Below are 25572 nucleotides of genomic sequence, written 5' to 3'. Positions count from 1 at the left end.
CAGGCCAACCCTGGACTACCTACAGCTCTTGCATCCTCAAAGATGGCAAAGAACGTTTGCTTGGAGGGAAGGAACACGCATGTTTTCTCACCCCTGAGAAAGGAAAGGGCCCTTTCCAAAAAGAGAGAGTAGGAGGCGAACGTCTCAGCACCACCACAGCGCCTCCAGGAGCTGCTTGCTCCCCGGGGCTTGTGGCATGTCAGCAATATCTGGAACCTGCGAGTCCTGGGCTCGGCAGCAGGCCCTGTGGGGAGACAAGAAGGCAGGGCAGCCAGAACCCTGGGAGCAGTGAACAGAACTTGAAGTTTTTTAGTTCGTCATTCAAATAATACGTATATATTTTCGTATCAGTGGGGAGCGATGACTGTTTTAGAAATTTAACCCCGGGAGTTGCCAAATAAGTTAATTTACCTGTTTCTCATACAGTGTACTTATTAAAATCAACTTTCACTCGACTATGGAGTGTTAAGTAACGGGCCTCCTACAGGCAAAGAAAGAAAAAGGCCTGCAGAGTAAAAGTTCCTTTACTTTTTTTCCTTCCTTTTTGAGACATTGTCTTCTGGAACTAGCATCATCCATATTATTAATCGCTTGTGGGGTTTTTAGCCTGCATCACATTACTCCCTTGGAATTAAACTGCACATCTAAAGTATGAAAAATGTACTTTTTTAAACAGTAAAAAAGTCATTTTCTAGCATAATACCCAAAATAAAGTGCCATGGAGCCATTAGTCGTAAATTGAATTTTTTGGTATGTAATTTGTACAAAAACTGACAAGTACGAGCCCCCCCCCCCAATCTCCCCATCATTAGTCATTGGGTTTAGCGGACACAGAGGTAGTAATCTACAAGGGCAGGCATTTTGATGTCGACTCCAATTGCACACTTCATTTATTTGGACAGGGCACAGGCGGCAGCTTCTGTCACGCGGCATCACCGCGCTATTAGCGAATTTCGCCCCAGGGCAGCTGGGACGCTGCGCTCGGGCAGATGTTCTTTTCAGTCTATTCAGTGACCATTCTTGGGGGTTGTTTACTGTTGCCATGGTGACTTTCATTTCCATAGCAGCAGCGCTGCTGTTTCTCAGAGGAAAATGAATTTAGTTATAAAAGGATAATATTTTTCTCTGTCTCTATATCACCTGCCATCTGTCAACCGGTGGATCAGTAAGGATTCAGAAACCTGTTAAGAATTATAGCAATGAAGTGACGAGTATTTTTTTTTTGGTCCCATATTAAAAGCAGTAATAGATGTGGAAGCAAACATTGTGCCCTCAACATCGTAACTTTAATTTTTTCTTTATATTTTAAGTGTGTGTGTTTTTAATGCCTCCACCATCGCGGTGCGCACACCAATCTTGCAAAATACAATTTCCTTTCTGCTGACAAATGGAAATGACCACGTCTTGTTTGTATCTCAGTAGGTGCAGGTGTATTTAATGCTTTCTCTCCTTGGTACTGCGAGCTTCTCCAGTTCATTAAAGATTCCTGTAGCTGAACTTGCTATTGTCACCCTCCTCTCCTGCTCCTCCACCCCAGGGGAACAAGCGGTGGGGGTGCATAGATCAGCAACTTATCAGTAACATGCAGTGCAAATTATGAAATTGGCAAAGTGAGAAGAGACCATGCTCGGTCTGAAGAACTTCCTAAACTGCTCCTTAAATCTCATTCTAGAATACTTTTCTTCCTCCCAAATCCAATTGGGAAGAAAGTCACCATTTGGGATATCTCATCTAGATCCTGGATTTTTTCTTCTCTGTTGCATTCATAAACTATAACTTGCAGGGGGAAAAACACACACACACACACCAGCCCCGTTGTAAATAATGTTATTTATTGGTTGATTTTTCCAGATCCTGACATTGATGCTGCCAGTGCCATGATGCTTTTGAATACTCCCCCTGAGATACAAGCAGGTTGTGAGTAGATATTTCTATAGACTACAGCACCATAGTTTGTGAACTTAACCTTCTCATTTATATACCAGGCCATAGGAAGAACTAATGCTCAAGTAGAACTTCCCTTGTAGAATCACTTTAAAACTACCTAAGTGCATGATTACATGCATATGCATATAAACATGTGGCCATGCATATGTATGAATGAATGCATAGGTGTGTTTCCAAGATGACAAAGTTCTAATATAACTTCAGGGCTTAAGACTTGGGGGAAGGGAGGCAGACCCTATAATGAGTCCCAGTGGAGAGACCTTCCTTTCTCCTGCAGGAATTATTCCTGTGAGATTGTCGTTTCTGCTAGAAGAGGCTATATGGGGCCAGCTTAACAGTCATGGAACTGAGCAGTGTCCATTTTTAGAAATTTCTTTCCCATTTGGGACCTCATTAATAGCAGGCTATCATTTTATAGATAGAGAGGAGAGGAGAGTCTGGCGAGGTGGGTGTGCAGGAGCTTGGAATAGCTTGAAATGGACCACGATGGTGCCCTCCTGTATCATGGCACTAGCCGTCCAGGCTGCCATAGAGAGAAGGGCAGGGCTCCTGTCTTCGCCTTCTGCTGGCTGTTGAGGAATGTCAAGCTTGAGACAACTCTTTTCCTTCCCTGAACTTCTCTTCTATCTACCACCTGATGTTTTTTCTCACCTCTGGAGCTGAGCTACCATGTTTTTAGAAAGGTCTCCTTCCCAAGTGATGAAAAATGACCTTCAATGGAGATACTTGTCCCCTTTTCCTCCTGACATGAGGCTAGTTCCTCAGCCCACATTCCACCCCCAGCCAGAACCCTATTGAGCAGCCAGCCAGCTTCTCCACTGGGGTCTGCTCAGCTCTTCGTCAAGACATTGCTGCATTGCAGCCTCCTATTGATGAAACACCCTGGTGTGGAGATGTGATGTGAGGCGGCAGACCCCACTACAACACCCACAGGGGGCTGGCACCCATGTGGCTCATTCTTATGGCTGGGCCGTCAGCTTGTTTTGGGCTCTGGCTCTCTGAGGGCTGCATGGGCGCCTGAGTACGGGGAATTCCCCGCTTTTGGAGGCGATAGTGTTTCCCACAGGAGAGCGTCCGTTCTCAGCCTTACAACAGGTGTCTTCTGTGAATGGTGGACTGATGTGGAGCTCCAGACCATCCTTCATAGCCCTCCACTTGTCACAGCTTTCCAACAGCTTTAGGAAATTTGATTCCATCCTTTCTTGTTCCTTTTTTTAATAGACCCTAGAGATTCAGCCAAACATTCTCAGGAGAGACTTGTCCTTCTGCCGGGGCGCTGCCATTACCTGCTCCTAGAGGTGCAGAATTCTCATTCTTTCTTTGCTAACCTCAGATTGCCAGCAATTGAAGTCTTAGGCTGCCCACGTCTTTAAGAACCAAACACCACTACTACACAGACGTGTAACTGACACAGTCTTATAACTAGCAGTTAACCTGTAGTATAGTTTTTAAATAATGTTTGAAGTTACAGAGAAATATTTTTTTAAAAACTCTGTTCTCAGATGATATTGCAGGAAGAATATAGACCAGATTGTAATCAAGTTACAGTCCGAAAGGGTTTCTGAAATCAAGTTGCATAACTCATCATGGGGGAAACATACTGATTTCACCAGAGCTGTGCAAGATTCAAGCACCTTCTTTAGCACCTGGCTGTACACAGTGATCGTTGATTTAAAAAACTACTTTTGATGAACTGGAATAATGGAGTTAAGGGGGAAGAGACAAGGAGATTGGTCATTAACGGGTCTTCAGCAGTTTCCATAAAAATCCATTACTGGATTCTTGACCACAAGTAGAAAAGGAAAAGGGTTCATCTTGATTAGTTAACAAGTTAATTGTTTTTAATGTTCCCCTGGCTAAATGAACTTCTCTTCCTCCCTGTAGTGCTCAAATTGTAAATAATTATTTTTTCAGGGTATTCACAGCCTTACTTACATTGAAATGCCGAATTTGAGTTTTAAAAGCTCACTGTTCATGTGTTGAAACTGTAGGGTCGTTTTTAGAAGACTTTCCTCTCTCAGTCTTAGAAAGGAGAAACCCAGCCACAGTTTTCATGAAGGCCCCATGCCAAGTGGGAGCTCCAGGATCCTGGAAGGAAGGAAGGAACCGGGATGCCCACAAAAGTCATGGAAGGAGACCCCCATTGGCAGGAGCAGCAGAGAAGTCAACTTAAAGACTAGGCAGAAGGTGGGGACACCACCTGGGATTCAACTTCCCATCTGGCCCCAAGCCCTAGTACCATCCGTTGGAGGTCAAGCTAGAGCAGAGTCAGTGGGCAGGTTGTAAAGCCCCTAAAGATTGGAGCAGCATCTAGGAAGGCAGTGAACGTGCCCTGAGCATCCGCTCTGTGCCCTTGGGAAGCCAGGGGGCCCCTCCTCAGCCTCCTCATAAGCGTAGTCAGGAGGCTGTGTCTCCTAGACTCTGCTTTCAGTTCACTCACCTTTGCTTCACTCTTCCTTTCCCTCCCTTTGTTTTTATTTTACGTTGCATAAAGTTTCTCATCCTGGGATTTGATGCAGTACCTTGCCTCTCGAACGGAGCAGCATTATAGACATAGAGTGATCAAACCACCATCCCCTGCCCTGCCGGCTTTGCCCGAGACCTGGAAAAAGTGAGCAGTGAGGTTCAAAGGCAGCAGACACCCAGCCAGTGATAGAGGATGGGCAGCCTGCCCAGTGTGGGGGGTGTGTGTCCCCCAGGGTGGATGTGTGCGTGCAGCCTCCGGGTTCAGGGATCATGCCAGTGCCCACGCGTGGGGAGCGTGGGTTCCTGTCTGCAGGGCCTGCCTGGATTCTCCCCCTGGCTGGGCTGTGGCTGAGCTCTGTTTATAGAGCCTCCTCGTGGGGTGTTATTTATAGCCTCTTGTTTTCACTCCTGGGCTGCATGATGCCCCTGTTTGAACAGGGGCCACCAACCTAGTCTGCCTGCAATTGTCACTCCCAGCAGTCAGGGGTTGGCCTGGGTGGCTTGAAAGGCTTTTCCTTTGTCATCGCCCTTCATAGTCACTCCACTTCGGGTCACGGGACGGCAGCCCCTTCGATCTTTTCCTCTCATCCTTCCCTTGCTCAGCATCTGCAGCGCTAGCTCAGGGCTGGCAGACGCGCCGCAGTCTGAGCTGAGTAGGTCGTACAAAGGAAACTTCTCAAAAAGCTCGTGAGAACCAGTCAGCCAAACCCCTTTATCTTTGAGGGAGGGGTCCCACACTTCCCTGAGGGAGCTCAGCACCCCATGTATTGTTTGGGCTGGATCCCCTCGGCCTCTCCTTGCATCTGATGCTTCACTTTGAATGAAGCAGCAGGTGTACTTCTGGTAAGAACTTCAGGTTGCAACATTTTGTGTCCCCTCCCCCACACCCAGCAATGCCAGCATCACATTATCTTTTGGGGACTTTTCCAGTGTGCAGCTTGGGGAACATTGTTCAAGGAGTCCCGTCGTGTCTCGCATGCTCTATAGGACACTACTTCCAGAAAAATCAGCACAGAACATTGCTGCCTCATTATCTGTTGAAGTTTGGGTTATGCTTCTGGTCAAATCCATCGACCAACCCCCTCCCAAAAAAAGTGGCCCTGTAGACTAATTCCAGTTTCTAGAGTCTACTTAAGTACCTGCTTCGAAATTCCTCTTTGACAAACCCCGTGAGTCATCTTTAACCCCAATGGAGGAATTGTTATTAAGTCAGGAGAAGTCAGATCACTGTTACTCATCTTCAAAGGCTTATATAATCCCTGGTTGGACTTTTCCCAGAGAGAAACTATAGAGAATAAACAAAACAACAAAAGGAGACGAGGGAGGGGCCAAGGAGGAGGCAGCGTTCCACACCTTGCCTGGAACTGGGGTGTGTATCCATCACACCAGGCACCAGAGAAGAGAGGCAACCGGAAGTAGGCTCCCCTCTTCGCCCCCCCAGCATCCTTCCAAGTGAGCAGGTGGGAAGGCCGACTTTAGGAAAGGGAAGGATTATCGGAATCACCTGCTGCTCAGCTTATGGCCTCTGGTAGCGTCAGCCAGGGCTGCCCTCCAAGGGCAGCAGTGGGGCTCAGAGGTTAATTTTAGAAGCTGTGAAAATCAAGGAAGTGAAGCATCAGGAGGGAAGCTGGGGACGTGCTGAGGGGTGGCGGAGTGTGGAGGAAAGTGTGTCTTGTGCCATAGACTTTTTTTTAGTTCTCAAGGTTGATCACATTTAGATTACGGTGAGTGGTCCAGCTTGATTTGACTCCTTGTGTGTATTGCTTTCTTACTGGTTAAAAATAAGAAAGTTTGGAGACCCGACATAATTTAAGAGAAAGTGATTGATCAACAAGTGCTAGGAGCTGATGGCCCTGCCCCTTGTCCCAGCAACTTGAGAGTCTCAGATGTATATCTTTTCACCTACAAAAGCCGAATATTTAACTGGTCTAACAAAAAAAGATGATGCTGGAGGCCTGTGCCTTTTCTAGTGAGAGCCACAAATCCGAGTTAGAAGTTGATTTTAAGCGTCCAGTTTCTAATATCTCATCTAGCTGGAGCCCAAGTATAATTTCAGCACATTGGGTAGAGTAAGCTGGTTGTAAAGGGCTTGGGGTTGAAGTGTTTTGATGCATCTTGAGGGAAATACTGAGTAAAAGGAAGAGAAGGGGCTGAGGGATGCACTCAGCTTCCTTTAGAATCCCAAAATCAAAAAAGCAGTAAAGCATGGACCTCAGAATGCCTTTCTCAGGCATTTTAGACTGGCTGTGATTTGCTTTTCAGAAGCCTCGCTCCTGACACTTGGGTATGGAGACAGAAAGGAGAAAAGATGGGAGAGCAGTTAAGCGTCACAGCTGGCTTCTGGCAGCCAGTGAGCAAATGTGAACATCCGCCATCCCGACGTGAAGAGCACAGCCAATGATGAGAAATGCCAGGATTGGCAGAGGGAGCCTTCAGTTGCAGCTCATTTGAGAACGAGCTCCAGGATTCAGAAGAAGAGCCTAGTTTATGTGCCAGAAGTCTTGTGAGGTTCAGGGAAAGCCTTTTCATGCTGTGGGATGGCTTTGTCTGTGAGATTCTTTGAAATGAATACAGTTGGTTCATCAGGAAGATGTTTTAATGGGTGAATGCAGAGTTAGGAATAACTACAAAAAGCATAAGAGGCTGAAAGAATTTCCCCGTGTCCTGCACCCATCAGGCCCTGCGCCTTATAGATAATTAATAAGAGGATGCTAGAGAGGTGAGGTAGGATGATGGAAGGATGAACATGATGGTGATGATGAGCTTATATAATGTGCCAGTCGCTGAGTTAAGCAGTTTATGTAATTTGTCTTATATGATCCTCAAAGCAATCCTTTGAGGCACGTTTATGCCTACTCTACAGGTGTGGAAACTAAAGCGCATAAAGGTTAAGGCGCTTGCCCAAAGCCACAGAGCTAGTTGTGGGGCAAGACTTTGGATGGAGGCCACGTTGCCCCGGGTTTGTGTTCTTAACCACTGCTGAATACTCCTCTCCTGAAGGCATGACTGAGACAAGGAGCATCAAAAGAACCTAGTCTCCAGTGGGTGCTCCGTGAGGACTGGCTTCCTTTCTTTGTTCCCCCTCCTGTTGGACATGCCCCTGGTGCTTCAAGGTTCTAGGTGCTTGAGTTAGAGGACTCTGGGCATGGGGCACTGTCCATGGGGTTGCTTTTCTCCTTCGACTGGCAAATGATTCTCTGGCCATGCCAGAGTCCAGGAGAACGTGTGTTCCGTGATTCCCGTCTGCTCTCTTTACTTTCCAGGGCTCCCTCGTCTTTGTCCCAGGATTCTAGGTGCTTCAGGCATTTTCGCCACAGGCGGGACTCTGATGTGCTTTGCACAAGGAGAATGGAAATGCCATGAGAGCAGTCATTGCTCTTCGGGCCAAGTGCAGTGACCAGGAAGATGGCTACGGTCTTACAACATGGTCTGGTTTTGTCTCATTCCCTTCTTACGGGCTTTCGGTTCACCTGAAATGGAGAAAGCACGGGCTGCCTCAGGACTGCTCTGGGGATGTTGATGATGTGGATGATGATGACGTTGATAACTAACATGTTTTCTAAATATTCGTGCCTTTCTTAACTCAGTTAAATCTCCATATACTCTGTGAGATACATACCATTTTTGTCCCCATCTTACTTAAGTAGCTTGCTCAGGGGACACAGGCAGTAAATGACAGAGATAGGACACAGGGCATCTAACACTAGAGCCTAGCTCTTAGCCACTATGCTGCAGACCACTTCCCTGCTCAAAACTCTTTAATGGTTTTCCCAGTATCCATGGGATGAAGTTCAAATGCATCTCATTCCTGCTAGGATTATATACTTTGGCAAAATTGCTTTTTAGTTCTTGTGCACTTTGCTTTTTATCACTTCCAGGCCCTGTATGTGCCGTTCCTCTGCCTTTGAATCCCAACTTTGGTGGCGCTTCCTACAGGCAGTCTTCCCAGATACCCTTTACTTTGGGTTGGGTGTCTCCATCCTTCATGCCTTTAGGCCCCCTGCCCCAGCAGTTACCCTAGTGTATCTTCATTGCTTCTTTAATTCTCTCTCTGTCCTGCTTAACTGTGGTGACCGTGTGTCCCCTTCATCTAACACGTAGGCAGGTACTTGGTAAATTAATCCGTTGCTTGATACAACCAGTAGATGGGACTGTAATCATTTTTACTGGCGAGAATTAGAACTGGTATAGGTTTTAAATATTTAAGTTATTTTATTGGGTAGTCCATTCTGTCAGGTTCACTTGCTGCTGTAGATGAGATCTGTAGTGACTGATATATTAGGCAGTATTATCAGAATTAAACTGAACCTGGGCTTATCTGACCCTTCTGAGAAGAGTACCATACAGCAAGATATTTGAAAAAGCCATTCCCACAATCCCCAAAACAGACAGATAAGCAAAAAGCCTGTCTTTTCAAGCAACCTGAAGTGCTTGTCTACAGACTCCAGAGTTCTACTGGTTTTACTGGTATATTTCTGTCCTTGGGCATTACTGGTATTTTTCTTCTAGAAATTTTATAATTTTAGTTCTTACATTTAGGTCTATAATCCATTTCTAATTAATTTTCATATATGGCATGAAGTAAGAACCAAGGTTCATTTTTTTCCAAATGGATCTCCAGTTGTTCTAACTCTCCTTTCCCTCGTCGTGTTGTCTTGATGGGTTTGTCAAAAATCAGTTGACCACATATGTGTGGGTCTATTTTTGAATTCCATTTTGTTCCATTGGTGTATATGTCTCTACTTACACCAACGCCACACTGTCTTGTAGCTTTATAGGAAGTCTTGAAATTAGATAGTGTAAATCAAGTAATAGAAATTTTAGACACTCTTCCTTACAGAGAACCCGCAATCGCAAAATAGAATTAGCGGCAATATCGCGTTATAGCAGGTTTCATGCTTTTATGATACTTGGTGAGTCTCCTGCCTCAGATGATCTGTTATCTGAAATCGGGCTACTGGTAAGGGGTGTGTAGGAGTTCCTGATCTAGTTCAGCCTGCTCTCAGAATTAAATACGGCAAGAGGCTGGGGAGATTCTGGAGCACTGGACTGCCAGTAGTACTGGCTTTAGGTGTTAGTTTCAATTTTGTCTCCCATCCCACCTTTTGTAAAACCTAGAAATGAGGGCCTTACACAAACCTGGAAGAGAAATGGCAAAAATATTAGCAAGAGCTATAGAATGCTCCAGGAAATAGTCTATAACATTATCCTATATTCAAGAGTGGACATTCATCCTGCATGAAAGACCTCACGTTAAAAGTTTGGAATATTCATGTAAACATACTCTTAAAGACCTAAAAATTATAGGCGTAAAAATTATGTCTTGTGAAAAGTATTCATTTTATACAAATAATACTAGCTTTTAAAAGTGAGTCTCCAGAGTGGTTTTCATCTTTGAATGTATAATTTTCTAGAGCCTTTCTGGTATGGTCTTGGCTTGAGAAAGCACAGTTTACCCACCTTGCTTCTGGATGAGACCGGGCCAGGGGCTGCGTGAACACAGCCAGAGCCCCGAGGACTCTTAGGACCATCATGGTGGAAGGGGTCTTAGAGGACACTGTTCGGAGAGAAAAAAAGACTTTTTGGGAACTTGCACAAAATCACACAAGAAGAACTAAGATTGAAACCCAGCCCTCCATCAGTGCCCTCGCTCCACGCGCACTCCTGGCCTCATGGACACCGGAGGAGTGTTGGTAGTGCTTTAAGACTATCATCTTGAGCCAAATGAAACTGCTGTTTGGAAGGTCAAAAAAGATGGAATCTCAAGGATTTTCTGTGGTTCCCTCATTATGTAAATCCTCAAGTGGGTGTCAGGCCACTGTGAGTTTGCACGGAAAATGGAAAGGATGTGATGGTTGCTGGCGAAAAGGTTGGTTTAGGATTGCTCCAGAGATGAGTGTTTTTAGGAGAAGGTGAGATGATGAGAGAACCCTCGGGAGCTTTGCTTGGTGGAAGCTGCAGGGAAGGGGGAGGTCGGGCCCTCTCGAATTCTGAGGCGGGAGCCAGAACCTCCCTGTCGACCCTTCATGCCCACTGTCCCTCAGGAGGGGCCTTCCCTCAGGCCGCAGAGATCCCTGTGAGGATGAACCGTGTTGTGAGCGCTGAGGGGCCAAGCAGCTTGCAGACTCGGCTTTGCTGTTATTTTGGCTGTCTTTTCCCCTTGTTGGATTAAAGACAAATAGAAAGATATTCTCAACTTCTGACCATGACTGGAGAAGCATGAGAAAATGCTTTTCTTTGGTCACCTGCTCTCCGATTGTGTCAACATTCTTGAGATCATGTCAGGGTCTGACTGGAGGTGAAAGCTTATATTTAATAAATAGAAGAAAATAAGATTTGAAGCACACTTTCTAAAACTCAACTTTTTCACGAAGTCATCAATAATTTGGTTGTAAGCTGTTGGTCTGACTTGGCTGACTGACTCTCCTTCTTGAGGCGTGGTATCTTTCTTTCTGTCTTGCTCTCTTGGGATCTCTGTCTCTGTTGCCCTCTGTGTGTGCGTGTGTGCGTGTGTCTGTGTGTATGGGTGTGTTTTTCTCTGCCTCTGCTTGCTCTCTGCCTTTCACGTTCTCTTTCCCTCTGCTCTGTCTTTCTCTCTGGTGTATCCAAAATTTCTGACTCAGAATGGAAATCCTCACAGTTGGATTCATGTGTGGTGTCTTCCCCTTTGCTTTTCCAGTTCCTCCAGGAGTGATACAAAACGGAGCGCGGGTTCTGAGCCGAGGGCTGTTTCCCGGAGTCCGGCCATTGCCAATCACTCCCATTGGAATGACGGCAGCCGTGAGGTAAGGGAGGTGCTCCCTGGGTGAAGCCCGGCCGAGGAGTGGGAGGGGCGTCGTGTGTCCCGTGGGGCGCCCTCGGGGTGGAGACGACCAGCCTCTAACTAGTGGAGACAGTAAACCTGGCTTGGCTATTCAAAAAGGTTAAAGTATCTCCCAGGGACCCCAACCCAAATGCCAGCTTCTCCTTCTCAGGCCATCAGATTCTCCTGGCTTCTTTGCCAATAAGCAGATGAAGACAAATTAAGTCTTTTTATTCTAAGAAGGTGAGGAAAGGTGGGCAGAAGGAAATGGTGGGCAAGTTGTTCCTTCGATTCTAACTAGGCTAACAGGTCTAGACCCAGCCCTGTCACTTCCCACTCCTGTGACTTTGGGCGGATGTCCGACCTCTCTGGACCTTGGTCCCCTCATCCGTGAAACTCTTCTGCCTCTTGTGAGAGGTTACAGTGAAAATCAAATGTAAAATCGTGTGTGAAAAGTGCTTTGCTAAGTGCTGTATCAATAACAGGTGGCATCATTCTCCTGCTTCCGAGAATCAGGTCAGTTCCCACATCACCTGAATGCTTCCTCAGGAAGTTCTTTCCTCCATCCTTCTCATCTCCACTGCCAGCCCCGGATTAGGGTCCACCACTAGGACCCTCACATGTGCCAGTATGGAAGCCTCCTCCCATTTTCTGTCTGCCCACCCATCAACCGCCGCCAGACTGAGTTGCTAAAATGTGCCTCCCCCGGTCTGCAGAATCACCTTCCATGCCTCCCACCACATCACCCTGACATCCCCCACTTCTCCTATCTCCTTCCAGCCAAATTTGTTCCCCAGATATGTCCTGTATTTGCTCATCTTATTCTCTTTCCTTTGTGTAGATTTCACTCAACTTTCACTCAGAAGGCAGCACGTCCTTCAAGACCCATCACAAAAATGATTCCTTCGCAAAACTTTTCTGAATGTGGCCTCTGAGCCAGCATCACGTGAATTTCTTTGAACCCATAAGTCCCGTGCTTTGGTTGTGGCCCTTTGATGAGTAACCCTGTTTGGTAAATTTCTCTGTGTGTCCCCCTCTGTCCTCAGTGGTTTGCTTGCTGAGGACGGGCTGGGTCTCACTCACTGAGATCGCATGTTGCACAGTGCTGGGCCCAGGCTGCTTGCTTAGAAAAGACCTGCACACTCCATCCCTTCACAGCGTTGTCTCCTTGCTGTTTTCCTGCACTTCTGAATCAAGTTCGCACCTGAAGGCCATTTTGCTTTCATAGTGTTCCGTATCCCAAAGGAAACCGTCCCAGAAAGTCCATTTAATTGGGACCTGAGGAGATGCAAGTTCGAGCTCTCTCGTGTGCATCAGCCATCTGGAACTTCTCCACTCGCTTGTGTCTTTTGACTCTTCCTGCAAACTAACTTACTTTTGCCGGGACAGAAGTTGCTGAATCTTCAGGGCAGACTTCAGGTGTCTGAAACCTGATCAGGAGGCAAGTTGGGAGGAATTAGAATAGTACTAGAATTATAAAACCACTTATCATTTCTGTTAACCTGATGTGGTGATACCTTCCAAAAATATATGGGAAGGGTCTTTTTCTTGTACTTCTTTAGTAGCTTTTTTCGTTATCCTTAGATCGATAATTCTTAAGTTCATAAAGGGTTAGCCTCTTATCAATGCCTTTGCCTCACATTTTGAGAGAGACATGTTCTGTTTTCCATTCTTTTCTTAAAATGGTTTCTTCCTCACCTCCTAATTTACCTTTTTGGTTGAGCAGACTTTGAGACTGTAGACTATTTCCACATGGAGGGACAATTATTTTCATTGGCAGATTCTAAGTATAGACTTCTGGTTTGTCGTCTCGAGAGTTTTTTCATTGCCTCCAGTATAGCTCTCGCTGTGGCTCCAGCCGTTCCTCGTGGAAGGACACAGAAGAGCCAGGAAGAGGGGAAAGGGGACCCAAGATTGGGTTGGCTTTCAGCAGGAACTGCCTCCTAATTTTATTTATTACCCTCATGGCATAAATTATTATAAACTTCACTGATTAGTACCCTCTAAAGGCATCATCTAAAATACTGAGTTTTTTTTTTTTCCTGGTTAGAAGATAATAAGGCACTACACCAAAACAGTGAAGTTTTCTTTGTGGTTAAAGAGTTGCCTCTCGTTCAATCCGGTGAGCGCCTCCCTTTGGCTCCTTCCACAGTAAAAGACCACGAAACAGGTTTCAGGTCCTGTCAGGAGACAGAAACCACACTAGGTACTCGAATAGAGAGACTTTAATGTAAAGAACTGTTAACCAGCTAACTGGAGGGTAAAAAGAGAACTCAAGGTGTCGTGAAGGGATCAATTGCAGGAAGCAGCTACATCCCCTCAGCTGAGGGAGCAAAGGGAAGAGGTTGGAATGATTGCCCTGCGGAGCTGGAACTCAGGCCTCAGAGGGAAGGGCTGGGGCCTAGGATCCAGACCTCTGCGGAGGTACCACTCAACTGGGGCTGGAGTCTCTGAGCTCAGAGGAGGGGTCTGTGGGAGGAAAGGACCTGAGGGATCTCTGAGGAGGAACGGGAGCCTTCGTGCTGGTGCCACTGCCTCTAAGGGAAGAGGAACGAGCTGGTTCTCCAGGTGGTGGAAGAACCTCGAACTGGATTCAGCAGCCCGTACTGGAATCAACTGCTGCTGCAAAGATGAGGAGGTGTTGCTGGGGGGATGCAGGAAGGAGCATGGCCCTTCTTCCACCCCCTTCCCAGTCTCTCTGTGACACCCGATGTTGTCAAGCCTTACATGGAGTCAGGTGGGACAGCAGAAATGTGGCTTCCGCAGCCCAGCCTCAGCCCCAGCCCACAAAACAGTATAGCAGGGAGGGTTTGGAGCTGAGTGGCATTCATGATGTGCCTTCATAATGGCACACCTTGCTCCATGTCTGTCCACTGCAAAAGCGTGCAGAGTCTGAAGGTGACCTTCCTGAGCATCCTTGGAGTTTTGAGCAGAATCATTTGAGTAAAATGTACAACTCTGGCTTGTAGAAACTAGACAAGTTACCATTTGCATAAATAGAGATAAGCAGTAAAGAAAACCATTGTGCATTCACAGTACATTATCCAAATACCAATTCTGCATTTTCCACCTCAGTTTTAAGAGAAGTGAGGGAGAGGAGTGTTGCAAGCTCTGTAAGATCAGGGACCCTTGCTTATAATACCTTTGCCCCCTTTATATCCCAAATGCCTGGCAAATGGTAGGCTCAGAAGATGCTTTTGGAAGGAATGAATATGAACACAGCTACATAGGTAGTTACAGAAACAGTGTCTGTGTAAAACCCATTAAGAAGTGTTTGAGGAAAAAATCTTGTTTTGCTCTTTCACTTTCATTGTAAGTTAAAATGTTTTTTGATTTGACCATATGTCAGTTGAACCTAAATTCAGCTAAGGTTAAAAGGAAAACAGTCCAGCGGAGAAGAGAACAACAGCTAAGGTTGTGTGCCAGACCACGTGGTGTTGACCAAGGGTTCAACATTTCAACATTTGTTCAACATTCATGGGGGCTGCTGCCCCCATCAGTTCAGCTGGGGCTAGAGGGAGGGCCGGAGAGTCATTAGCACCCGCTAAAGACCAATTTCCTACTCTGCTTTGTGTGACAGATTTTCTGTGTGAGTCTAAGCGACTTCTCCTTAAGTGAAAATATTTGTCTTTCGGGGATTTTTTTTCTTCCGCTGAGTGGCAAAGGCCATGTTTGTTTGTCTTAACTCCAAAACTGTTATTGACATAGATGAAGTGTTACTTTTATTAGCTGATCATTACACAGCTTGTGTTTGCTGGGTTCCTTTGCATATAATTATGATGTGAAATCTCCTTGTAAGAGTATCTGTCAATAGTGTAATTGACTTTACAGTGTTGACTTTTTACTCAATAACCTCAGAGACTGGCCCATCCTTAGACTTTAGGAACCTGCTTATTTTTAAATTTGCCTGGGCGTAGAGTCCTCAGGACACATTATCCTCAAAATAACTGCTCACACATCTTAAGGTCCTATGCCTGTGTGTTCTGCTGGTTTCCCGGTGAAATTCCGTGCAGAGAATACATTGAATGGAACAAACAATTATAGACCTGAAAGAACTGTTCCTGGCCTTCTTGGAAGTAGGAGCCCCAGGTTTCTTAATCATAGCTTTATGGGCTGTCTGCCAGGTAAGGGCCATAGCAATTCTGGATTCAGCCACCTTACTTTCAACTCTTAGGGATCTTTGGGACTCCAAGTGACCCTTCAGGTGTCAGAGAAGAATTAAATGTCCAGGGTTCACCAGAGGATTGAGAAAGAACTGATGGGAGAGGCGTCCTTCATATGGCAACATAGCCCAGAAATTGTGTGCATGAACCTGGGAACCAAGTTTCCTGAAACCATATCCTCTAACTATGTGACCTTGGCAAGTGCACCTGGGCTTCTCATGAGAGAACCAGCACCTGCCTCATGAGTTATTAGGGTTAAGACACAGTTATGTGCCTGGCACATAGGAAGCATTCTACAGGTGTTTGGTAAATAAATAGTTAGAAAAGCAAGCAACCCATTTGTTCATAAACGGGAAAAGGACTTGAACAGACTTTTCTTCAAAGAAGATGTATAAATGGTTATGTATCTCATGAAAAGATGCTCAGTGTCACTAATCATTAGGGAAATGCAAATCAAAACTACAGTGAGGTACCACCTCACACCCAATAGGATGGCTACTATCAGAAAAACAAACTAACAAGTGTTGACAAGGATATGGAAAAACTGGAACCCTTGTGCACTATTTGTGGAATATAAAATGATGCAGCTGCTATGGAAAACAGTATGGCAATTACTCAAAAAAGCAAAATAAAACTACCATATGATCCAGCAATTCTGCTTCTAGGTATATACCAAAAAGAATTGAAAGCAGGATCTCAAAGAGATATTTTTACATCTGTGTTCATAGCAGCAGTTTTCACAATAGCTAAAACATGGAAGCAACCCAAGTGTCCATCAAAAGATGAACAAATGAGCAAAACGTGGTATATACACACATTGGAATATTATTCAGCCTTAAAAAGGAAGGTGATGCTGACACATGCTACAATATGGATGAACCTTGAGGACATTATGTTAAGTGAAATAAACCAGTCACAAAAAACAAATACTATATGATTCCACTTATATAAGGTACTTAGAGTCGTCAAATTCATAGGGACATAAAGTAGAATGGGGGTTGCCAGGGGCTGAGGGGGAGGCGAGAATGGGGAGTTATTGTTTAATGGGTATATGGTTGAGTTTTACAAGATGAAGAGTTCTAGAGATGAATGTGGTGACGGTAGCACATTATGAATGTATTTAGTACCACCTAACTGTACACTTAAAAATGGTTAAGATGGTAAGTTTTTTATGTTTGTATATTTTACCACAATTTTAAAAATTGGAAAAAAAATAAAATGAGTAATGTGGAGAGCCATGCGGGTTCATCCAGCCTGCTCCCCACAGAGCTTCCCAGGTCCCCTGTCGGAGCACCTGCAGCCTAGCTGCAAACCCCAGGAGAAGGCTTAGATTGAACCGCTTATGCCACCTTCAGGACAGTGCACATTTGTGGCAAAAGCCATTGGTTTTGAGAAGTGATGGCAATAGTCTGGACTACAAGTCTAAACCATGACATGTTATAAAATTATAAGAAAGTTCCATCTAATCACCATCTGTCTGTTGTTAGACAGCCAGTTTTTTCAGAAGTGGGTGGCCAGGTCCTTCTTCCTAGTCTGTCCGAGTCTGGAAGCTCCGCTGACACCTGTCCACCATAGGTGACCCTGCTAGTGTTTCAGATACTAATGGCACAGCTTTCAGCATAACAGCAACATGCAACCAACATAGTGTGACAACCAACAGATGGGCAGTGTGGTTCCCTGACCAGGAATTGAACCCAGGCCACCATGGTGAGAGTGCTGAATCTTAACCACTAGACCACCAGGGCTGGCCAGTCACCATCGTAAAGCTGCTTAATTTTACTTGGATCTCTAAGGACCTCAAGTGAGAACTCAATTCCCATGGAACATGAAGCAAATAGGGAATTAATGGTCTTGTTGTAACACAGAACATTAATACTTAAGATCCTGTCAATTAGTCTTCAGGAAAATCCATCTAGCAGCCTAAGATCTGCTCCTGGTCAACTGTCTTTGACTTTCCCCTTGTTTGTAACAAGAGTTTAGGAAGCTGGCGACTTACGGTATTAAGATAGGGTGTGGTCCACTTATACATCTTGAGGAAAAATTGGCACTGATCTTTTTTTGTATCATGTTTTGCTTTGTTTTTAAAGACCAAGCACCTGTCAGCTTTTGTCTTTTGAAATCATGGTCTTTGAAGGCAGTTCTGAAACCCAGTATTAGATTGTGCTTTGTAGCAGGAGGGAGAGGAGAAAATACTGAAGGAATCAATTAAAGGGAAAAGGGGAAAAAAAAATATCAGGAGAACAGAGCATGTGCTTGAGTTCCCACCTGAATCCCTTTCTCAGCGTTTTGTCTTGGCTTGTGGCTCTTTTGGTCCAGATCTCGAAACAAGGACCAGTCAACTGACTGTGTGAAATTTGATCAAGATTCTAGAGTTGCTTCTCGTATTTCAAATCAATGGCATTGAAATGCCATGTGAAAGTCTTGGTGGCTCTTTTTCCTTTGTATCTAAAAACCTCTGAATTGGTGATTCCAGCCTGTTCCACATGCAAAAGGACTCACGGAAGAGAGTTTCAGGATCGTTCCTATTTTTGCTCCATGATCTAATGCAGAGGGGGTGTCAGATCCATCTCAGTGGTTTAGGGGAACAATTTGCAGCTCATGGGAGAAAATTATGCACCCCTCACACCCTGGAGATGACCTTTGAGGCGGAACTCCTGGAGTTGTTGAACTCTCTGCTTCTCGGGAAGAGCTGACCAGCTGGAGCAGGCATTGTAGGGCCCTGGACCTACTATAATTATATATGCATATAATTACAAGACACTCATGACTCCACCACCCAACTTAAAAATGAAAACATTACTGATAACTTTGTCTTCCCTGAAAGGTAACCACGATTCCAAATTTTTTGTTTGTTTCCCTGCTTTTAAAATTATTTTTGATATCCATAAACAATATATTTAGTTTTGCTTGATTTTGAGTATTTTGTTTTGTTTTGGTTTGGTTTGTTTTTTTGAGGAAGATTATCCCTGAGCTGACATCCATGCCTATCTTCCTCTACTTTTTATATGTGGGATGCCTGCCACAGCATGGCTTGACAAGCGGTGTGTATGTCCGCACCCGGGATCCGAACTGGCGAACCCCTGGCCACCTAAGTGGAACATGTGAACTTAACCCCTGCACCACCAGGCCAGCCTCTGGTTTTGAGTTTTATGTAACTGGAACTATACTATATGTCTTCTCTTCTAACTTGCTTTTTTTTAATTAAACTTTATTAAGTTTATTTGTTTTGCTGCATGTAGTTATAATTGAATCATTTTCACAGCTGTATAATATTCCACTGTATGGCTGTGCTATAATCTTTTTAAAAAGTTACTTGAATCATTTATAGTTCTTTGCTATTACAAACAATGCTGCTATGGAAATTATTGCACGTGTCTCCAGTTTTATTTAAGATGCATATCCAGGTATGAAGTTGTTGGTTGGTAGGGTATGTACATGCTCAACTTTACAAGGTAACATTAAATTGTTTCTTAAAGTGCTTGTATCCATTTATACTCCTACCAGCTGAGTATGATAGTTTCCATTCTTCTCCAGCTTCACAGACATTTGGAATTGTCATACTTTGTAATTTCAGCCAATCTGAATTGGCTGTGATGAATACGTGATATCTCATTGTACTTTAATTTGCATTTTCCTTGTTGCTAAAGATACTGCCATTTTTCATATATTGTATTAGCTGTTTGTGTGTTCTTTGATGGGTTGCCTGTTGAACATTTTGCTCATTTTTTTATTAGGTTCTTTCTCTTTTTCCTATCTTTGTAGAAGTTCTTTGTATATTCTGGATATTAATCCCTTATTGACTATATGTCAATAACTTTTCTAAGTTTGTGGATGGTCATTTCACTCTCCATAATAGTATCTTTTGATGAACAGAAGCTCTTAATTTTAATGCTTATTAATCATTTTTTATGAAATCTGGTGTCTTTTAAAAATCCCTACTCCAAAATTATGTAGTCTTCTATATAAAAGATTTTCAAAGCTTTTCCTTTCACATTTAAGTCTGTGATCCATCTGGAATTAATTATTTGTCTATTGATTTTTTCCAGCAACCTTGCTAAATAAACTGCCTTACTAATTCTAATAATTTATCTTGTGTAAATAATTGTGGGGTTTTTTTCCTTTCTAATTCTTATATCTTTTATTTTTCCTGTCCTATTGCACAGTTCAGGACCTCTGAGTAAAAGTAATGATGGTAGACATCTTATGTTTTTTCCATTTTAAAAGGAGCTATATTATTGATTCACAGCTGATACCGTGTTTTTATAGTTTTTTTAGGGTATATACTTTATTGTAACCCCAAAATTTCTTCTATTCCTAGTTTGCTACATTTTATTGTGAAAGTTTGTTGAATTTCATCAAAAAAATATTTGTCATTTAAGATAATTCCTAATTTTCTTTTATTGTTTTACTGTGGTGAATTACATTATGAATTTCCCAATTTTGAATGAAACCTGCATTTCTGAATATACTTGTTTATGATACATTATATTTTTTACATATTGCTAGATTTGATAAACTAATATTTTATGTATGAATTTTGCGTTTTTGTCCATGCCCCATGTTTGTCTAGTGCTATCTTTATCTAGTTTTAGTGTCAAGATTACATTATTCTCATAAAATGTCTTGAGGTGTATTCACTCTTAAATTCTCTGAAAGAGTTTATGTAAGATTGGAGTTATCTGCTGCTTAATGTTTGATGGAACCTGCTTGCAAAATAGTCTAGGGCTGGTGTTTTCTTTGTGGGGTGACTTTTAGCTATTGATATAATTTTTTAATGATTATACTATGACTTATTTTTTAGTTTTGAATTCATTTTGGTAACTGTAGGAGTTTGTCCATTTCACTTATGTTTTCAAATATATTGGCCTAAAGTTTATTTCATAATGTATCTGTCATCTTTTTAAATATCTTTGACAATTGTGTCCCCTTTTTACTCATTTCATTTTATCATCACTCTTTTTGCTTAATCTTGCCATAGTTTTGTTGTTTTCTTGTATCTATTCTCTACTTCCTTGATTTCTACTATTTTCTTTATAATTCCCTTTCTCTCTTTGAATTTGTCCTCTTTTTCTTTGTATAGATTGGATACTTTTATTTTAAACCTTTTTCTATAAACATTTGAGGTTATAATTTCCCTCAAACTACCACTTGGTTGCATCCCATAAGTTTTGATACCTTTTATTTTCATTATTAACTGTTCAAGATATTTTCTGATTTCCATTTTTATTTCTTTGACCCATAGGTATTTTTAGAAGTGTGTTTTTAAATTTTCAAACCTACAAGGAGACGGTTGTTTCTTATTTTCGTTTTTAGTTACCGCTTCAACATTAATTACTAACTACAATGTATTGTGGTCAGAGAATTGATCTGTAAGATACTGCTTCCTTGAAATTTGTGGAGACATGCTTTGTGATCTAGTGTGTCAGTTTTTATGAATATTCTGTGTGTGCTTCAAAATAATATGCCTTCTCCATTTAGCACATGTTCTGTGTATGTCTGTTAGATCATGTCTTCTACATGCTAACATTTTTGTGTGTGTGAGAAAGGGGAGCTTGATCAATTGAGTACTAAGAATGATTTATTAAAACCTCCCATTACAGTATGGGTTTGACTGTTTCTCCCTGTAGGTCTTTCAGTTTGGGATGCATATATTTTGAGGCTATCTTACTGGAACTTTCTGTGTTTAGAACTGTCAAATCTTCCTAGTGAATTGTATCTTTATGAATGTTTAAAGACTATCTTTAGTAATGATTTTTGCCTTAAAAATTTATCTTACCTGGTTTTAATGTAGGTATGCCACTATGGCATGGAACATTTTCCATCCTTTTACTTTTAACCTTTCTTTGTCTTTATATTTTAGGTTTGTCTCTTGTAAACAACATAGGGCTTTTTTTAAAAATTTTTATTGAGTTAATGATAGGTTACAATCTTGAGAAATTTCAGTTGTACATTATTGTTTGTCAGTCGTGTTGTAGGTGCACCCTTCACCCTTTGTGCCCACCTCCCACCCCGCCTTTCCCCTGGTAGCCACTAATCTGTTCTCTTTGTCTACATTTTTAAATTCCTCATATGAGTGAAGTCATACAGAGATTGTCCTTCTCTATCTGGCTTATTTCACTTAACATAATTCCGTCAAGGTCCATCCATGTTGTTGCAAATGGGATGATTTTGTTCTGTTTTATGGCTGAGTAGTATTCCATTGTATATATATATATACCACATCTTCTTTATCCAATCATCTGTTGATGGGCACTTAGGTTGCTTCCATGTCTTGGCTATTGTAAATAATGCTGTAATAAACATTGGGGTGCATGGGACTTTTGGAATTGCTGACTTCAAGCTCTTTGGATAGATACCCAGTAGTGGGAGAGCTGGGTCGTATGGTAGTTCTATTTTTAATTTTTTGAGGAATCTCCATACTTAAACAGTATAGGGCTTTTTTTGTTAATCCGTGTTAATGACTTTTACCTTTTAACGAAGATTTTTAGCCCATTTTTATTGACGTTTAGATTTATTTCTGCCATCTTATTTTGCAATTCTGTCTGTTGCACTTTTTCCAGATTCTTTTTCCTTTCTAGCATTATTTTAGAGATTTTATTTTTCCTTTTTCTCCCAAAGCCCCCAGTACATAATTGTGTATTTTTAGTTGTGGGTCCTTCTAGTTGTGGCATGTGGGATGCTGCCTCAGCATGGCCTGATGAGCGGCGCCATGTCTGCGCCCAGGATCCAAACCGGCGAAACCCTGGGCCGCTGAAGCCGAGTGCACGAACTTACCCACTCGGCCACGGGCCGGCCCTCTAGCATTATTTTAAATTGATCAAGATTCTCCCACTCCTCCTTCCTTTTTCTTTTCATTTAATGGTTCGGAAGTTACATATTTTGTTTCTCTTCTTTTGGTGTTGATCCTAGAACTTTTAACATGAATATTTTAAAATGTTTCAAGTTAATCAATATCTTTAACCTCCTGATCAATACAAGGCCCGTGGAGTGCTTTAACTCCAGTTCTGTCTCCCAAATGACATGCTGCATTTGTCCTGTACTCTGGTTCTATTCAGTGTCTTTTTTCTTAAAGTCACTAAGTCGTTATTATTATTGTGGTATTCAGTCAATACCTGATTACGTTTTCTTTGCTTATCATTTCTTGGCACATCTCTGACCTTCTTTTTTGGATCTTTTTTGTTTTTCCTAAAATAGCTTCTTAAGAAGTTCCTATAGTGAGTACCTGCTTTTAGTTAAAGCCCTGACTTTCAGTCTGAAAATGTATTTTATTTTGTCCTCACTCTAAGAAAATAGTGTTACAGGATGTACAAGTCTAGGTTGCCAGTTTTTCTTTCTCACTTTGAGAATATTGTTCCACTTTCACCTATTTCATCCGTTTTATCTCAATTGGTACTCCTCTTGAGATGATATGTTTTCTTTTTGCTACTTGTAAGTCTCCTTAGTTGTTGTTTTTTTTTTAATGCTCTACAGTTTGACTATGATGTGTCCAGATCTGAATTCCTTTTTATTTATCCTCCATGGTGTTTGTGGGCTTTCCGAATCTGAAGATTGGTACTTTTCATCAAAACTGGAAAAATTCATGGCCATTTTCTATTCAGCTATTAGATCTCCCCCATTTTCCCTTTTACCCTGGAACTCCAGTTACATTTATATTGGATCTTACTTTTTTCCTTATTGCCCAAAACTTTCTTCCATATTTTCCACCTCTTCATCTCTCTCTCTGCTGCATTTGTATGTATCTTCAGCTCCATCTTCCAGTCCGCCAATTTCTTTTCTCCTATTCTTTCAGTGGCATTGAGTTTTTTAATTTCAGGGATTTTATTTTTCATCTCTAGAATTCTATTTGGTGCTTTTAAAAATCTGCCTGCTCAGTTTTAATAGTCTGTCCTTTCTAATATTTTTCAATTCCCCCTTTTATTTCTTTACACATACTTTACATTCTGTACCTAATTGTTTCAATATTTGCAGACTTTGCAGTTCAGATTCTGTACTTTTTTTCTGTTGTCCCTTGCTAATGGTGACTTAATTCTTCTGCGTTTACTGATATTTTTATTATGAACCTATGTTACTTAAAATCTTCCCTGTGGGGGCGGGGGGCGGGGGGGATTCTTTGTGGCCTGTGTTTAAAGTACATTCTTCCAGAAAGAGTTTGTATTTTCTGCTGGTAGACACATTGGACATTTTAAATTTAGCTTGAGGACTTTTGGTCCACACAGTAGAGTTCTGGCCTCATACCCACAAGATAAAAACTCTTACGGGAGGCTTTTCTTGCCTCCCATTCCATGTGGGCTGAGGTGAAGGCTGCCTTTTACCCCCACTGTCTGCCTGTGAGGGGCGCTTGGTTTCCCTAGGTCCCCATGGAGGATGCCTTCACTCAAGAGTCCTACATTTTTTTTACACAGCATTTTTACATTTCTTCGTTCCTCGTGGCTTGTTAGCTGCGTGTTTGGTGCTTGTAGATTATGAGCTTCTACTCAGAGATTTGCTTTTAAGACTTCTGCTGGGAGCCTGGGGGCCAGTACACCTGAGGCCACTTTAACCCCCTTCAAGAGGACGCAGTAACCATGGAGCTGCCAAAATCCATCTTCCCACCCACCCACCCCCGCTACCACCGTAAGTTTGGGCTCCTGTCCCAGTGCTGGTGTAGGCGTTTGCTCCATGGAAACTCTGGCTTTCTTGATTGCCTACTGATCACAATTCACATTTTGTTCCTTTATTTTTTAATGTTTTTGTCTGTGTATGTGAAGTTCTTTTGATACGTGTGTATCTATGTGGGTCTCTAAGATTCACCTTATTTTCTAGTGAACCCAGTAATATGTTTAAAATTTGTTGCTGTCCTTTATCCAGCATCTTTTGTGCGATAGTTGGGAGAATGCGGTCCGGATGTCTTCTCAGCCACGCAGCTAGCAGGGGAAGCCTCAGGTCGTCTCTTCTCTTCCGCATCTTTCTGCCTGTGGTGGGTTCGGGCAGAAGCATGGCACTGGCTCCAGCTCTAGGACTACCCCTACAGTCCCGCTAATTCCACCTGCATCTTTTCACGCTTGGCGAAAGATTAGCGTTCTTAAGTAAATCCCTTGGGAGGACAACTTCATCCTAAATGATAGCCTCTAGATTTAAAGCCATTGGTTCCAGAGACAATTCTAGAGCACAGGTGAGGTGGAGGGACACGTGCTGATTATACTATAAAGGGACGAATAGTGAACCAGAAGAGAACATGGCAGAGCGGCCACATCTTCTCAGAAGCTCTACCTTAACTTGTTAGTTACAGGCATTGCTCAGTCTTGGCCCGAACTAATGTAATTTCTCATCTTTTATGTTTGATATTTCCCATCTATTTGACGAGAGAAGGAATACTAGATTTTTATTTGAATTAATAACACGTGGTTTTGTTGAGGCTTAGTGAAATTGGGTGACTTTAATTTACACTAACGTGATAATTGTGGGTATTGTTACATATAAATTCAGCTAAAACTGAAAAATTGCAGGCATTTCAGATGTATCACGTGTTCATTTTAGTGAATGACTTTTGAGGAGGTGGTTAGAAATTTGCCTTCCAACGTGCTCCGGATGGCTGGTTTCTGCTTTTAAGCTTTTGGCACCCTGTAATGACAACCCCTGCCTCAGGAGGTGTTTGACACCAAGTCATTGCAGCTGGCTTGCACCATCATGAACAACATTGCATCAAGTTATTAATAATTGAAGGAGCTTGTCCCTTCCTGCTGAGTCTGTGTGTAATTTATGGATTATGAGCCCATGCTAAAATCTCAGGGAAAGTTAATTTTATCAAGTGAGAGAGAGACATTTATATTTTAATTCTAAGTCTCTGAGGCTACTTCTGTGTACCTGTTTTCATCCAGAAATATTGTCAGTGGGTATATTGGTTTCCTGTCTTCAGCGCAGTAAACGTCCTTCCCAGGGGAGACAAGGAGGCATTTCAAATTCCTGTTTGAACCGTCTTTGAGAACTAGCTGGGCCACCTGGACCAGTCATGGGGTTCTCGGAGTTTCTGTTTATCTGTAAAACGATTGAGCTAGGCGAGTGTTCCAGGGTTTGAGTTATGGAATGACTGTTGGCAAGCAGTGTGATTCACGGCTGGGGAAGTCATCTTCCTTTCTGCTCTCTAATTCCTGCAAGCTCTTTAGGAAGAAAGTCTCAGCTTGGTTCTAGGGCGTGTTAGTACCTCTCTAAGACTTG

At 42.8% G+C, this 25572-nt stretch overlaps 1 protein-coding gene across 15 annotated transcripts in view; it reads left to right on the top strand.

Moving 5' to 3' along the window:
* FOXN3 (forkhead box N3) overlaps positions 1-25572 on the top strand; it is a 391151-nt gene that overhangs the window by 355634 nt on the left and 9945 nt on the right. For 6 of the 15 annotated variants that reach the window (XM_008519089.2, XM_070593705.1, XM_070593703.1 and 3 more), the window contains 2 exons: positions 1852-1917; positions 11093-11198. In XM_008519089.2, the coding sequence (XP_008517311.1) occupies positions 1852-1917; positions 11093-11198 (172 nt within the window). The remainder of the gene's footprint in view (positions 1-1851; positions 1918-11092; positions 11199-25572) is intronic. The other 9 variants (XM_008519094.2, XM_070593711.1, XM_070593709.1 and 6 more) reach the window with 2 other exon arrangements.

Source organism: Equus przewalskii, chromosome 25 (genome assembly GCF_037783145.1).
Source record: "Equus przewalskii isolate Varuska chromosome 25, EquPr2, whole genome shotgun sequence".
Lineage (NCBI taxonomy): Eukaryota > Metazoa > Chordata > Mammalia > Perissodactyla > Equidae > Equus > Equus przewalskii.
The sequence above is the reverse complement of the archived record's forward strand: the minus strand, read 5'-3'. Positions and strand labels throughout refer to the sequence as shown.